The 16,289-nt window shown below is 35.9% G+C and overlaps 1 protein-coding gene across 11 annotated transcripts in view; it reads left to right on the top strand.

The window, feature by feature from the left end:
• The window catches only part of HBS1L (HBS1 like translational GTPase), a 61,061-nt gene that overhangs the window by 18,137 nt on the left and 26,635 nt on the right, over positions 1-16,289 (top strand). For 9 of the 11 annotated variants that reach the window (XM_055810951.1, XM_055810950.1, XM_055810952.1 and 6 more), the window contains one exon: positions 15,819-15,927. In XM_055810951.1, the coding sequence (XP_055666926.1) occupies positions 15,819-15,927 (109 nt within the window). Of the gene's footprint in view, positions 1-10,676; positions 11,719-15,816; positions 15,928-16,289 lie in introns of those variants that run through there. The other 2 variants (XM_055810958.1, XM_055810961.1) reach the window with 2 other exon arrangements.

Below are 16,289 nucleotides of genomic sequence, written 5' to 3'. Positions count from 1 at the left end.
GATACATTTTAAGTCCTACCTGAAGTTTGCACTTGAGTACTCAAAGCAAGGCTGTTGACAATGCTAAGACAGTAGCATTTTGCAGTTGCAAACAAATGCATTTCAGCTCTAGAAACTATTAAGACGTCTAAACATCAGAAGTATAGGTGTATCAAATCCAAAATTGTGGGAGCAAAAGAAACAGTTTAGAATGTATCAGTTACTGATGATGAAAGGAGCTTGAATGCTAACAGGAAGCACATGTAGAAATTCAGAAATTAAGTTAATGGGGGGAAGCCAGGTAGGTGTAAAAATGCAAGCTTAGACCACAAAATTACAATGTCTGTTTATGCTGTGTCTCTCACTACAAACACTGTTGTTCCTTCCCTGTAAAATTTGTTAACAGTAGAGAGATAAAGCAGGTATTGCTATCTGGATGTATTTCTGCAGTATCATACTTTTTTTTTTATTCTGTGTGAATCAATATTGTTATAAAACATCAGTTGTGTAGTCTAGTTATTATGCCACATATCAACAGAAATGCCATTCATGCACTGCTTAATGTGCCTTGATTTGCACCTGAACTGGTTTGTTCTTGGGTGACAAAATTTTGCCCGTTTTTCATCTCCTCAGCTTCTGTATTCTTCCATAAAGCTAGTGTTTTGGTCTCCAGAGTGGACAGTTATAAATACTTAAAATACCAGGTTCCTCCCTTCTGTTATACTTGTGAGACTAGAAATGGCCATTAAACTTAAAACCCTTGAGTCTACTGTCAGAATCTCTGGTAGAGATTCATGGTTAAAAAGCCAGAAGTTTGAAAAAGTAGGTAACTTCACTATGGAAAATACCTGTTCCTGCAGAAGCTGTGATGCCCAGTTCACAGAGACATGGAAGAGCTTTGACTGGTTGTTGCTTCAGTTCTTCAGTATTTTTACTGCATATAGAAGCTCGGTGTAAATGGAAATCTTATATCTAATTAATTCCAAAATATGAGTTGAAGTTGTTTTGGGTACTCCTTGTTTGAGTCCTTTTTACCATTTTTTTTGTGGTTTTAGAATCACATTTTCCAATTTTTAATGTTTTCCCTATTGCTGACCCACATAAACAGGAAAATGACTAACTTTGCTTGTCAACTAAGCAAGTGTGAAACTCCGTATACACCAAGTGCTGTGCCTAAGTTGGAAAAAAAGGAAGGAAAATAAAGATTTTAAGTAAACATTTTTCAAGGCAAAAATGCAATTGGAATTGTATGTTTTCAATGCTATTTTTTCTGATAACATGTATACAAACTATTGTAAGGTTGTATATGCTATTTATGTGCTTACAGGTACTCCTGTAAATGTGAAATGTCTTAATTACTCTCACTGCATCAAAGGAAAACATTAAGCAATGAACTTGAGTCCATGGAAGTTTTCCCCTCTAAAGTTACGATAGAGTGAAATGCACTTCTTTAGACTGTCAAATGAACTTTTCCTGGCATTCATTTCCATCTGCTAAATCTTGCAAAGCTTATTTAAAACTACAGATTATATTTTACTATATTATTTTTTTCTTCTAAACTCAGTTATACAGCATTTTATAAATCAGTTTGTGTCTCCAAATGATTTTGGCAATGAAGAATAGAGCTTGCAATGCTGTGTTTCCCGTCACATCTGTCATAGGTTGTTATTTTCCAAATACAGGTCTCCCTTATTCAGATTATGGCCATGTTCAAACTGCATTTTTTCTAGATTTAATTAAACAAGTTCATCTCTGATATCTCTGGAATTCAGATATGTTTGGCTGGCACCAGAGGGGTTCATAGGAAAATGTGGAAGAAAGACATTTTCAGAGTAATAATATATATAAATAATGTAAGTGTAGATAAGTAATGCAGATAGTGTCAAACATACTGCAATTAGAAAGGGAAACCTTTGTAAGTTTGTAAGTTTACAAAGTTTCCTTTTTAAGGGAAAACAATGTAAGTGAATACATTTCTTATGCTGAACTGTGGGGTAATTTTTATAATCTCTTCCTAAATTTTAATGTAGAACAGGTTTTTTTAAATGAATTTTGCTTCTCAAATGTATGTTGCTATGTATGTCAGGTAGCTTGCTTGTACTTTGCTTGCTTCATGTTGGCCAGTATCGCTACTTTTCCTTGCAGTGGTTTCCCTGATAAATACAATTAGAGCTATGATTTTATATCAGTTAACTACTGAAAGCCCTACTGTCAGCTTAATTGTCTAATTAATGTTAGATTCACCAAATCCCTAATAATGTCCACTGTTACTGGTAGCATCCGTAATGTTTCTTATGGAATGATGTCTTTCTGGTGTATGATCTGTAGTAGGCTAAGTGTACAAACAGCATGGTATACAGTGGTGGTCCAGGAAAATTTCCTTTGCGGCTTTTCAGATAGCTTAAGATTTGTCTCTCAAATTGTAGTAATAGATGTTAGAACTTGTTTGCTCCCCCGCCGCTAATACATTGTTTTTAATACTACAAAATTTCCTAACTGCAGATAAATCAAGTACGCTTCATGAGCCTGCTGCATTGTTATAGCTTGAGTTTGTTTTGCAAGTTAGATTCAGAAATCTTCAGCAGTTTCACACTTAGGTTTCAAAGATTCTTTGTCTGTAAATGTGTTACCACAAACACATTTAAATCACAAAGAATGCTAAAGTTTTTCTTTCTCTGTTACTTGTATTTTTTTAATAGCCATTGCTTCCTCTGCATTTTTGCCCTTCCTCAATGAGTAGGAACAAGGCAAGATAGCAGTGTGGCAAACTAATTCTGTTTATTTAGGAAATGAGCAGGGTGCCTTCAACTAGAATTAAAGGAAGCAGCAAAAGTAGATGTTGAAACCTGTTGATACTACAGAGAAGACAAACAGAAAATCTGACAGAAACAAACGAGAAGAAAATTATGTGGCAGTAAAGTATGCCTTAGTAGTTTCAAACTGCTTTATCTAACAGCTTGCATCTCAAGCCATGCTTTGAGAATGTGCTCATCCTCTCATATAGTTGTATTTAGTTATTATTTGTCTTTTGTTATAAACAGCTGCTGTTGAGTAGGTTTATGTGGCATCTATTGAACGTTCATCTGTGTAGCACTGAGGACAAAACTGTGATTGCACTCTTTGCCTCCAAATGGCAGTTGCTCAAGTTTAGAAGGTACATACAGCAAAAAGTCCTTTGCAGCACAGGAATATCTGGAAAGTGTATCAGCAAGGGCTGCTACTGGTGATGTCTAGCTATATCAGAAAAGATGAGCTTTGAACCCTAGTAGGAAGGCAAAATAAAAATGTTGGTTTTCTAGAATAATTATGACCAGGCAAGGTCTTTTCCAGTAGGGAGCAGTCACTTTGAATAACACGTCTTCATATCCTCTGTTGTGGATAGAGTACCAAAAACTGGTAGATACGCAAACCTGATCAGGCTTTTAAGCCTAACTTCCTTTTGTTTCTCTTCTGATGTTCCACCATGAGTGGAAAATAGCATTAAGGAGAGGAGTAAGATGGGAAGATGTTCTGATTTTAGGTGGTATCTAATAAAAAAATGGAGAGAGCACACTGCTAAATAATGGCACGCTGTGAAATGTGATCTTTAGTATTGAGTTGGTAGGTTGCGAGCATATTGTAGAAATGGCTTGTTTGGTGGTGTACCTGCAGCCTTTGGCTTCATGATGTAAGAACATACTGAAAACAAAATTCAGCTAGAAGGAAAAAATCCCAAGTGTTTTCTCCTGATGTTATCTTTTTTAAATTGATGTTTAATGTCTACAGAATACTTACGGCCCCATCTACATAGAAATAATTTATAAATCTCATTTCTTTTTAATTAGGTTGAATAGAATATAAGAAAAAGTGTTAAAACTCTGAAGTAGTGTTTCTGAAATTTATACTGAAGAACTGTAATCTCACAGCTAAGTTTTTGGATTTTTTTAAAGCTACTTGATATTTTGTAGTTGAGGAATAATGGAAGATTGAACTAATGGCATAAAGCTCTGCCCCCTTATTCTGAAATCTTGGAACAGTTAAGGAGGGGAAGAGTGGGTACTTGGTCAATATTAGTCTCGATTTGGAGGGGGGAAAAAACCCAAAGGAAAAACAGCACCTTGTTAATTATTTTGCTTGGTTTGATAAGTGTATGTGTTTTGCTTCAGTACTTGTTTTACTAGGACTAAATGTAAAATAATATAAAAGGTGTAAGTTCACTCAGCAAATTTTCTTTGAACAGATTGTGTGAAATGTTTAACTTTACCGAATTTACATGTGCAAAGGAGAACAGTGCATTTTTAATGCCTTTTGTTTCCAGGTTGTCCTTTCTTAACATTTATTTTTTCTGATACATTAAAAATGGCAAAAATCCGAACATTGAACATTTTTTTCTCTTCAAAGTAATTGTTCAGGTGGCTTTTAAATATGTGTATTAAACTGTTTAAGATTTCACAGCTTTTTGAAATAGACTCAGCTAATGTATCCTTTAAATTTTTACAAGGCTATACATTTCCAGTAGCTGCTTAATTTTTGGATATTAAGAGACATTGGAATAGCAAAAAAGGGAGGATTTTCAAGTAAACAGTACCTTTGAGCTATGCAGTTTTGTAAAACCCTGTAAATTATCATACTTCAGTCCTCTAATACAGCTTTTTTGTAATCAGGGGCATATCAGATGCTAGGTCTGGAAGTTCTTTATTTAGAGCTTGTCAGCTATCAGCTGTGTTAATAGTTCTTGTGATTTTTTCCTTCAAAAATTTTATTTACAATAGTTAGTAACTTAAGGCATCCATGTGCACAGCTACAAATACTTGTCCTGCAAAAAATTCCTATTGTCTTGGGGGCCCACAGGCAGATACTGCTCTGCTAGACTGCCTTAAAAAGTGAGAGCACCTATTACATGTAACGTGCCAGTTCCTATTTCACTGCTTATTCTTATTCCTTTGGAAGCTTTTTTTCATCCAGAGTAAAAGGCATTGCTTGGAGTCCCGTTTCTGTTGGCAATCTTGTACCACCATTCCTACTGTCTTCACCTTTAAATTATAATGCATACTGTCATTTCCTTTTGTCTTCATGATAGGTAAAGCTTTCAAAACTGGAGTCTTTGGCTGACTTTTTGTAAAATAGGAAGTAGAGTATGTCTATCTTTTGTCTTTCTAAGGAAAAAAAAAAAACTAAAAAGAGACATCTCTCTGGATTTGCTGTTTAATTACTGTAATCTTGCAGGCAGAAATGCCTGTCAGTGTCAGTGAGTGATTCTGTCTCCCTTGTACTCTTGACCAGTTCCTGGGTTTTGTTACTAAATGCATTTGTGTTTCAATTTGCAGTAAGGGTGTGTATGTATACATAATGTTTTCAATAATTGCTGTACTGCCGGACCTTGATTATTATTTTTTTTTGTTACTCTAAACCATACTCAATCTGTTGAAAATTTTTGATTCTTTGAAATCATGTCGTACATAAGTCCCTAAACGTTTTTTTTTTCAATAGCTGGTAAATTCTTGATATGTGATTAGGTTCTTGTTTTGGTCTTCTGAAGCCACAAATATTTCAGTCTGAAATGTGTCCTATGCTGTGACATTGCAGGCGGCGCTGCCGTCCCTGAAATGGTGGAAAGACATCAAGTAAATATATTTTTCTTATATAGGGCTAATTTTTCAGAGAAACAGGTGAATGAATAGACAAGTTAAAGTTTGCAAATTTGACTGACTTGTAAGAGAAAAATTGATTGATTCTCCTACAGATATGCCAGCTATCTGGCCCAGTCAAGGTCTAGTGTGGTTGTAATGTCACCAGCAGAATGAGAGAGTTGAGAATCCAGAAAACCTAAACAAAATTTAATAAGGTTTCAGCTAATCTTACCTTGAAGTTCTCACTACACTAAAAGTTTGCAAGATACAACTTTCTGGAACTTAGAAATTATGAAGATACATGCAGCTTCAACCTACTTAGTGGGGCAGGACTAGTAAATACTATTTCTTTTTGTTTTTCAACTTTAAAAGGCCATCTCATCAAGTTTTTAGAGAAATTTGCAGAACAATTGTGGAAAAGTTGAACAGATATGAGATGATTTTACTTTTTGTATACCATCAGTTTTGCTGGTATGCTTTTCTTGTTCACTGTTCTTCTATTTAAATATCTGTTTCATACTGAAGTCATCTTGGTGCCTAAATAGAAGTTGTGGATCAGGAAAGGTTTCTTCTGTAAAATGCCTTGTCACTCCTGCAGCACAGTCAACGGGGATGTACTTGTGTAGGTAACGTCAGTGTGTAAAAGGCATGATGATGTTTCGGAATTACCTGGATGATGTGCAGGCAAATAGCACCATCCTCTGGCATTATAATATTAGTTAAGAATTAAACTTGAAGTTGCTGTGTTATTTTTGGAAATTAAATATGATTGTAATAGAATGTACGTATTGTACTTTCAGTTTTACATACTCATTTTGGGCCAGGGTTTTAACAGAAATTCAGGTAATTTGCATGGACTCTGTGTATTCTGTTCAACTAAGTGACTGGCTAAAGGGGGTATCTTTTTAGGGTTATTCTGCCAATAGTGCTGACGCTGCTTTTTACATGACCATTTATGGTAAGAAATTGCACTTCAGAAATACCAGACTGAGCTTTTTCTAAATCCCAGTGAAAGACAATTCACAGTCATTTAAGAAAAATTCGTTGAATTAGAAAACACCACCAACGACTTACAGTTGTGTATGTGTGGGAGAATAAAGGTGCTGTTACAGAACAACTGCGAATGTCTAATAAATTATTTTTACAGCAGATTGTAGCTTCAGTTACGGATTGAGAAAAGGGGCATTTGTTGGCATTGCTAGAGTGCAAAACAATACACCTCCCACAAATAAGGTTTCAGTAGTTACAGGATGAGTTGTACTGAGATATGATTATGTGAAGGACTGGATTTTAGTCCATTTAACTATAAGCAGTAGGTATGAGAAATACCGCAGGGACATTCTTTTCAAAGACTTGACGGATGAGAAAGTCACTGTTTTGATTGTTGTGAATTCCTATTGGACCTTACATGTTTACGTATCCGAAACATCAAAAGGAGGCAGCTGATGTTAGGGTAATCTCTAGAAAACAGACACATACACACCCAGCCCCAAGTCTGCCTTTCTGTACAGCAGATCTCCATTCCTTTACATCGGAGGTGTTGGCCTAGTGAAACTGGAAATCTTGAGAGTTTTACTCCAGTGACAGTGACTTTCCCTTAATGTATTAACTGTGAATGTAAAGCAGACCAATTATCTGTGTTTCTGGAAAGACCATGACAATGGTCTACATACAGAGCTGAACTATGTATTCCTTTGTTGACGTGTGTTGCTTAAACATAACTTCTTAGAGATAGCTACTGATTGGAACGTTGTATTAAGCATCTAGATCTTGAGACATACAAATTCAATTTGCTGAAACGCTGAATGCTCGCTGTTGTAACAGAGGTCTGTAAAATGTTTTATATTAAAAGATACACCATTCTGAGAGACATTAGATTTTTGTGGGACATCAGATACTGTAAATGAACACCATTCAATGGAATGATTGCAATAGAGTCACAGAGAAAAAATAGCTTTAATAGGTAATGTTGTTTGAGTGTTTGAATGCATGTAATTTGATTAAGTCTTGATGGCCGGAAAAGTTGTATGGGAAGATGTTTGTTTTGGGGAGGAAGAGCAAGGGAACACAGCAGTAGCTGACTGCAATATTCTGTATCATTTGGCTTCTGTCAGGGAGGAAGTGTTGATGACTAGAAGTGGTGAGACTCCAGAAATTTTGGCGAAGTTCCAGGCAGGAGAGAAAATGTGTTACTGCTTTGTTATAAAACATTGCATGCCATCCACTTCAACCTGATTAGTGTCAGTGTCTCTGTCCTGAAATTAAATCCTTCCATTTATTTAGTTAGGTTCAGATTTTGTTGTTTAATTCCTACTTGTGCCCTAAACACAAAATTTCCTCATGTCATTCCAAGTTTTTCATTACTGTTCCATTTTTTCCACTTTATCATTCCAAACCCTTTGTCTAGCCATTTCCAGTTTCCTACCTATTTTCCAGTCATTGGCCATGATTGTTTTCTATGTTTACTTTTTTCCACCAATAGTTTGCGATCATTTTCCGTTCTGATCCTCTTCTGCTTCCTTTGTTTCATGTTTAGCTCTGCACGTAACTTGCCACTGAGTGTGTGGCGTCGCAGCTTTTCCCCAAGTTAGTTAATGAATACCGTCAATTTTTTTGTGGTCACTGTAGCTCTCATTTCAACTCTGCTTTATTCTTTTTCATTCTTGTAGTCTGTGCCTGTCCTTGATAATCAGGTCGTCTTGTTGCTTGTCAGTGCTTTACTATACTGTTGGATTTTATCCCCCTCGCCCCCCAGTTCTGTTTCATTTTTGTGATTCTCTGAGCCAGGTTGATGCCTCCAGTTTCCTGATGTGGTAGTAAACTATGGAGACCACAGGGAGAGGTAGGATTTGCTCTCAGGTGACCCAACGGAGTCTAGCCTGCTCAAAAAGGGCCACAACAGCTACATATTGAATGTTGATGAAGTATTTGGAGGATTTAATTGCTAAAACTTAAGCTGTAAGAGCATATGCAAACTGTTTTCTAAGGCCAAATTGAGTGGATTTTCAGAAGGTGGAAAGATCACTTGAAGTATTTAATTTATGCAGAGAGTCTTTTCTTCAGGTGCCATTTTTGAAAATAAACTATTCTGTCTGATATTTTCTCTTCCGGTTTCCCTATTCTCCCTGTCTGGAATGGGGGGGAAAAAAAGTCATCCCCAGACAGATACCTCACTTGAGCGAATTAATTTTTTGACTGAAGAGTTCAACTTGCTGAAAGTTGCAAGCATTGAAAGTAAAGTCTGAGCAATGAGAAGTGCAAGCTAAATCTAACAGGCGAGGCTGCCAGTGCGTCTCACTGTGCCTACTGCGCATCCAGTTGTTGCAGCTGCATGTGGTGAAGCAAACTGTTTCTGGAACATCAGCGTTGGGGTAGCAAGTTGTGCTGTTTGAGTATTATGGGCCACAGAGAGCTGGCTCATGTTGGTGATATTCAAGCATATCACTCAATAGCCTGCTGTATCAAAAACCTTAAAACCAAAACATTCTTGTAATCAGGTGCAAGTAGACATTTTTATTTTCAGCATTTTTCAATGAAAATGCATACTCCCAAGTTCATGAAAGAAAAAAAAAAACCCAAGTCATATTCACCATCCGAAACTTTGCAGAGAATAGAATAGCTATAACAACAAGACGAAGTTACCTGGAAAACCCCTGACTGGTTTCTATTAGGAAATAACCTTCTTTTAAAAAGAAAAAGTTCAGTGCTCTTGTTTGGAGAATTGTTTTCAGTAATATCTTTAGAATGGCTGTATCTCAGCACTAGGGAGTGACTTAGCAAGTTGCCTTCTCTGTTACTTTGGACTGTTGCATTACTTTTATAAGTGCTATAGATGTTCGGTAGCATCCATTTGTATATTGGCAGTTCATGATAGTATGTCATGTGTTTTCCTAAAAATGGGTGTTTTGAACTGGTATAATTTAAATACTAAATAAACCTTTTATTTTGAAATTTTTTCATGTGACATTTTTATTAGAGCTAAGTGGTTGGTTTTTGCTATCAGAGGTGCTCTTTGGAGGGCTAGGATCATAGAAGAGTAGGAAGACTTTTCCAAGTAATTTATTTTTTCCCATTTGTCCAGTATTGCTTTATATATATCCATAAGACAATTTCTGCATGTTGAACTTCCTTCTCACATATGCTACAGACTGTCACTGATCTGTTACATCCAGCCAAATTTAAATGATGAGCTGTAGGGATGAGTGCACATCACATTGTATGCAGGCATAGTGTTTTAAAGGTTAGTGAACTGTGTTAATTTAGGAAATCTGAGGTGTTCTAAGTTCAGTAGTCATGGTATGTACTGATGGGAAATGACTGAGTCCTGAACTTCTGATATTCCCAGCACTGTGATGTGTTGATAATGCTAATACTCAGTACCATTGTCACTGAAGATCCAGCGTGCTCTGTGACAAACTGTACTGCAAATTGCTGTCATGTCCTATGGCATTTTGTAGAATTTGAGTGTCAAATAATTCACTTGAATTATAAAAAAATAAATAGTGTATGTCTTTATTAAATGAATTTTTGTATTTCCTTATGTTACTGTTTTTCCTGTGTACTGTGAAATTTGAAGGGAGAAAAATGCAATGCTACTGTTTTTAAGGCAGATTAAAGGCTAGAAGCTGGTGAGGTTTGTGGCATAGAAGCATATAAACAGTTTGAAATCTGTCAGCTGGGATAGGTTACAGTCACAATTTTGAAGTAGCTCATTACAGTGATGGGTGGATGTATTAGATGTTAATATAAACCCACATATGTATGGGCAAACAGATGATGCATGCTTCTGAGCATGAAATTGTGTCATCAGGCTGGCATCTCCACATCTGCTTGTCTCGTGTAGTCTGTATTTGGAATATTTTTCACAATTGTAGGGCCTTAAAATCAGTTTTAAATCATAGCACAGCATATAGGAAGGGAACTATTATCTTGATAGAGACCTCAGTTATTAAGTCTGCTTTTCAAGGACAGACAAGACGCAGTTCTGTCTCTGCTGCTACTGATACGGTCAATAGTTACACTGCCAGTAATGTATTAAAATTATTTTTTTTAATCAGTGAGTCATGAGGCATACTTGGAACAAACTACTGACATGGTGCACAAAACCAGTGTGCTGTCTTTTTTCTTTTATGCAGTTGGTGGCTGTTGCTGTATGATGGTAGACAAAGTTGCAAGTGGCTTGGTTGTGGTTATATAGAAAGTCTGTAGCAGAGTAAGGGATGCAAACTGTGTCTTCTAGATATGAAGGCATGGTGTTATGTGTATATTTTTCAATGACAATGCAGGTTTAGACAGTCCTAGGAGAACTTGCTTAAGTAAATTAATTCTGGTGTCAATAGCATCTAGGCTTCCCAGCCCCTATTCAAAATCGAAATAGTATGCAGCCTTCTTCAAGTGCTCATACCACTTTTGAAAACAGATGAATCGGTATAAACCAGGTAAGAATTACAAAAGCATGTAAAAGACTTAAAACTTTAAAGAAAAAGAAACTGCAATCTGGCCACAGTTAATTAGCACCTTCAAGGTGCATTCCTTTGCCGGTACTGATGCACTGCTAGTATTTGTTTTGTATGTAGACAAGGATTTATTTAAATGGTGTTGCCATCTGAAAAAGCACAGACTGAGGACATGTCTAACGTTGGTATTCTTCCTTTCTTGTTTTTTTCAAGCTAGATTCAGCTATATTAAAAATTTTGGTTCATCTTACCAGAAGCAGGCTTTTCTGTGCAATGGTATCCTTCAGCTTAAAGTTTCAGTGCCATAATAAAATTTGATGAGGGGAAGACAAATTGGGAGGAGAAGCCTCTGTGTATGGGAATCAAAAATGGCATTTTGTTTCTTTTGTTGAAAAGGTATGGCCATCTGAATGGAGCCAGTGTGGGTTTAAAAACCCAGTGTTAGTATGCATTTCTCCAAATCTGCCAGTATCCCTGTTTCACTTGGTATAAACTTTCACTTGGTGTCTTTCTTGAGATGATGGTTTAACAGGTTCCTCTTGGTTTTATGCACCTCTAAACTACTACACCTCAAAACAGAGTAGACTGATGATCAGCTCTTCCAAGTACTACACTTAACTTCCCAATCTTCAACAGAATTAAAGACCAATTTTTATCTTCCCGTTACTTTCAATGTAAGTATATAAATGAACAAAAACTGAAAAAAGAAATTCTCAAGCCTGTTACGTATGGTAAAGAAGCCCAAATAATCTTTTGTTTGTTTAAATCTTTTACGGGTACTCCTTAACAACCATTTTTACAAGGAGATCCAAAATCTAGGGACTTGCTTTACAGTAAAGGAAAATGGTTGACTATATCCATACACTTTTGCTATTCCAGCTTGAACACCCAGAAAGACTGTTCTAATTTTTAAAGACTGTCCCAATGTTTTACTTGCTTCCTGCATATATATGTGTGTGTCTGTGTCCTGTTTGTCAGTATGCAAATACATTATTGTGTCATCAGATTTTGGGGTTATACTCCTAATAATTTTGACATTATAGCATGTGTCATTAGTATTAATTTTTGACTAAATCAAAAGGATTTTAAGTCAGAAGGCCAACTGGCAGTTACAGGAAAGGTAAAAGCAGACAGAAGGATAGTAAAGGGAAGAGAGCTTTGGCTGTCAAGTTGTTGCACGCTACCATAGTTGTACTGGAGTAACGGCAGTGCAGGTCTGTCTGTACCCTTGGGTATTAGGCTTATCCTAACTTAATACTGAGACAAATTGCATCCGTGCATGTTTTGTTTTGTAATAGTATTTGACTTGTAGCTACAGTATGCTTTAGTCTAAGTACTCTTGTCAGTACAGTCTAAATAGCAAATACCTGTCTGAAAACCGCTTTGCTTAAAATAGGCTAGAAGTTTGTGTGTTAAACTTTCTGAATTGTGAGAACTATGGTGCTGACAAGCCTTTACATTTTTTTAAAGGTATGAAGGTATACTTTCTGTTTTCATGGAAGGTAAATTTCTTTAATTTTCCTAATGTTAAGTTAGTGAATTGCCAGAATTTTTATGGAGCGTCCCGTTCAATAAAATCTCTTGCTCTGCAATTTGACGCCATTGGCCAGTCAGTTCGTTTAGATGCATATGATCCACTCTTTCACTTCTTGCAATGCTAGAGTAATGAAAAGTAGCAAAGAGGTGTTTGGGCTTCTTTAGGAGTTTATGAAAGATGTATCTGTGTTTTTATTTTATGTGTACTCTTGATTTAGGAAATGTATTGTCATTGATTTACTTAGGTGTGTGTTTAAGAATGTTCAAATGACAGTAAGTGTGAAGAACCTTTTTTGACAAGAAAGGCTTCGTGCTTATATATCCTTTATATCCTTTCCCTTTAGAGGTTAATATACCTTACCAGTGCTCTTGTCCTAATCAAATTGGAATTACTGCTCCTACACTTCTTCCAGGCTTGTAGTGCACTTCAGCTGCCATAGGATACTCTGATTGTTGATTAAGAAGTGTTCTAAGAATTGTATCACCATTGGGCATTGACTTCCTTTTAGTTCCAAGGTGCAATTTAAGGATTTGCATATGATCTGTTCTGTTAAGTGCTGAATAGTTTTTGCTTTGCCTGCTAAAGCAGGTAATTTATCAGGCGGTTTTCTCTGGTGCCCTATAGATTAGATAGTAAAGTATACTGCTTTCCTAGCCTTGTGCCCTTTGTAATGAGGCCTATAATTATTAATCTTCGTGGTGCCTGCAGTGCATAAAAGACAGACTCGGTCCTTATCTCAAATGTAAATGTGCTGCTTGATTTTTAGTGTACTTGGTTATAAAAATACTGAAGTCAGAAAATTATATTTGACTCTTCAGTCAGTAGTGTTACTAATAATTCTTGTGTTGTCTTTGCATGTATTTGTATACCACTATTCCAGGATTACCTTCTATGGTTTGGTTTGCCTTTATATGATCCTAGCCTGCTTCCTTGCTCCACTTATGCTGAAGTAGTAGTGTTTTATAAAACTAACTAATTACACCTCCCCCTTCCCCAACTATTAGTGCTATTGATGGACAATTACTTTACATTCTCTTGTGCTTTTTAATTTTATTTTTATATCTTCTTTCAACTTCTAGTGTTTCCTGATCTCTAGTGTTAAATTTTTGTGGTTTGTGTCAAAAACTTGGTTCATTGAATGTATTTTGTCTCCTTGTACATTTAACTACAGATCAGTGTCAAACACCCCAACAGTACTTGTACAGAGTGAAGCTTAATTTCTAAATTGATTATAGAAGATGTTTTTTGTAAAACCTTTGACCTGATTTTTGGATCATATGTAGCAAATATTGCTAATAGATTGCAAGTTATTTTCAAGTTACATGATGTGAATTGTTATCTTGGCTTCTTTGAACTAATTTCATTCAGTATCACTGTGTTTTTTTGTAATTATTAGTTCCTAGCAGCCAGATTTCAAAAATGGTACTTTCTGAGAATTAACTGTAATTCATCTTTGAAATGATAATAAAGCATTCATGTTTAACTGGCAGTTGAAGGGCATGGCTGCTTGAAACTTCTCAAAATTGAAGTGGAAAAAACCATACCAAGTTGGCAAGAAAAGTAATTTTTACTGTAACTCAAGTGATTAACTACTTATTACAAAAATGCTGTACGTGATTTGTGTAGGAGCTTGAAGATGAACCAGAATCTTTGTGCTTAAGTAGTAGTCCCTGTCTGAGAATTTTATATTCTGAGTCTTCACTATTTGTTTGTCAGTTAAATAATTTGTGAATGTTGTAAACCATGATTTGTGCTGTTGCCTTTATTTCTCTTATTGTTTTTCCTTATTTACAGTGTAGTTGATATGCAAGTACTAGTAATACGCAGAGACTACTTCTTCCAGAGATCTCTAGGTGGCATATAAATGAAATCAGTTACAGCAGATAAGACAAATGAGGGAGATGAAGACCAAGTCATCAGTTAAATAAGAATGTCTCTGTCTATAGCGTGATTGTTTAGAAAAAGTTGCACAACAACTTTTTTGGTATGCTATTATAGACATGCCTGTAGTAGTCTATTTTCTTGCCTGACATCTTCAGCAGCCTTGACCACATCTTTATATGTAACCTACAAAGCAATATTATTCTGTGGTTTTAAAGGTGTAACCATCATACTTCAGTACACAATAGAGTTAACCTAAATGAGTAGGACCAAATGACTCCAATAATTCATCTTGCAGCAGTAATCTAAAAAACTTAAAAGATTAACTTGTTATTCAAAATAAGTATTCATTTGACTCTGGCTATCTGAATTGGTCTATTACTGGAAGAATATCAGCATTTTTCTAGTTTTCAGATACATAGATGAAGATTGTTTAAAACTTTTAGTTAAATTCTGAATTCAGGTTACTGGTTTGCTTTCTTGTGCGTATAACGTCCTTCAGAATGCAAGGTATAGCCACCATCACTAATGCTGTAAAGCTGGAAGTCTTTTTTGTTGTTAGGATGCCTTCTCCCTTCATATTAGAGAGGGAATTGCGGAAAGGAAAGAGCTAGTTTACTACTTTCATTTAAACACCCCTTCCCCAGTGTAAATATTTTATTACTTTTTTTAAAGCTTGACAAGAAACTAATAGTGCTGTAGTGTTATTAGTTGTGAAACTGTAGTTTCACAAAAATAAGAATGAACTTTACTGTGCTCATGTTTTCATTTAACTTACGGTACAAATTGATACCTCTAAGTTACTCAACTCTGGTAATTATTTCTGAACATCCTTTAAATTAGCTAGCTTTTGGGTATTGCTTGGCTTCTTCGGTGTAATTCAGTGCAAGACAACTCTGTTTCCAGGTTTCAGGGAAGGCCTGGTAGCCCACACATAGCTTGTGCTGCTGCTGGCAGTACCTGAGGCAGACATGGGTTTTTTTATCTTACTATAGCCTTGAGGATCAACTGTGTTAAGGCAAAAGAAGAACTCTATAAATAAGAATTAATCTGATCAGATAGTGAGCAGCTGCAAAGCATTTCATCCTCATATTGCATGAAATGCTTCTGGCATCTTGCAGAACTGCTGCAAGTAAAGTTCTTGAATGGCGTAGGTGTCATGTGAATGAATATAACTGTTTGTAGATTATTTTGAATAAAAATGTAACATATGCAAGTAAGACATGGAAGTGTGGGAATTCATTATCACAGACTGGTATCTTTAGGTTGAAGAGAAGTAATGTACTTGTTAAACTTTGTATTTAACACCTGTTAGTTACAACCTTAAGTTCAAACTTACTTTTTGTCTATTACTAGGAAAAGCAAGAGATTCCCAGTCAGCCAGAATGGAATCTGAAATTGTGCCAAAAATTACCAAAATGACAGTGTCTGGAAAGAAACAGTCTATGGGATTTGAAGTTCCATGGTAAGCCAAGCCCTCTTGTATCAAGGTACATCAGCAGCTCTTCTTTCAGACTGATGCACCTGTAGCAAGTTTCTTCTTCTTTTTTTTCTATTTTTTACAGCAGTTTTAGTGTCACTCTCCAGAACTAACCATCTCAGCTTCTTGTTTGACTCAGAATTACTTTCAGAAGATTGTACCTCACGTTTTGAGTTTAACAAATCCTTTCACTATGAATAGTGCAGAGAGATATCGGCTAGTCAGATTATTTAAACATCCGCTTCATAGAATACTGAACTTTCTTGGGGTTCGTTTATTTTAAATTTAGTTCTCTAAGTGGAATTATGAAATCAATAAATCTTAACTGTAATTGCTTGTTCTTCAAA

This window comes from Falco peregrinus, chromosome 7, assembly GCF_023634155.1.
Source record: "Falco peregrinus isolate bFalPer1 chromosome 7, bFalPer1.pri, whole genome shotgun sequence".
Classification (NCBI taxonomy): Eukaryota; Metazoa; Chordata; class Aves; order Falconiformes; family Falconidae; genus Falco; species Falco peregrinus.
This window is presented reverse-complemented; position numbering and strand designations above follow the sequence as displayed.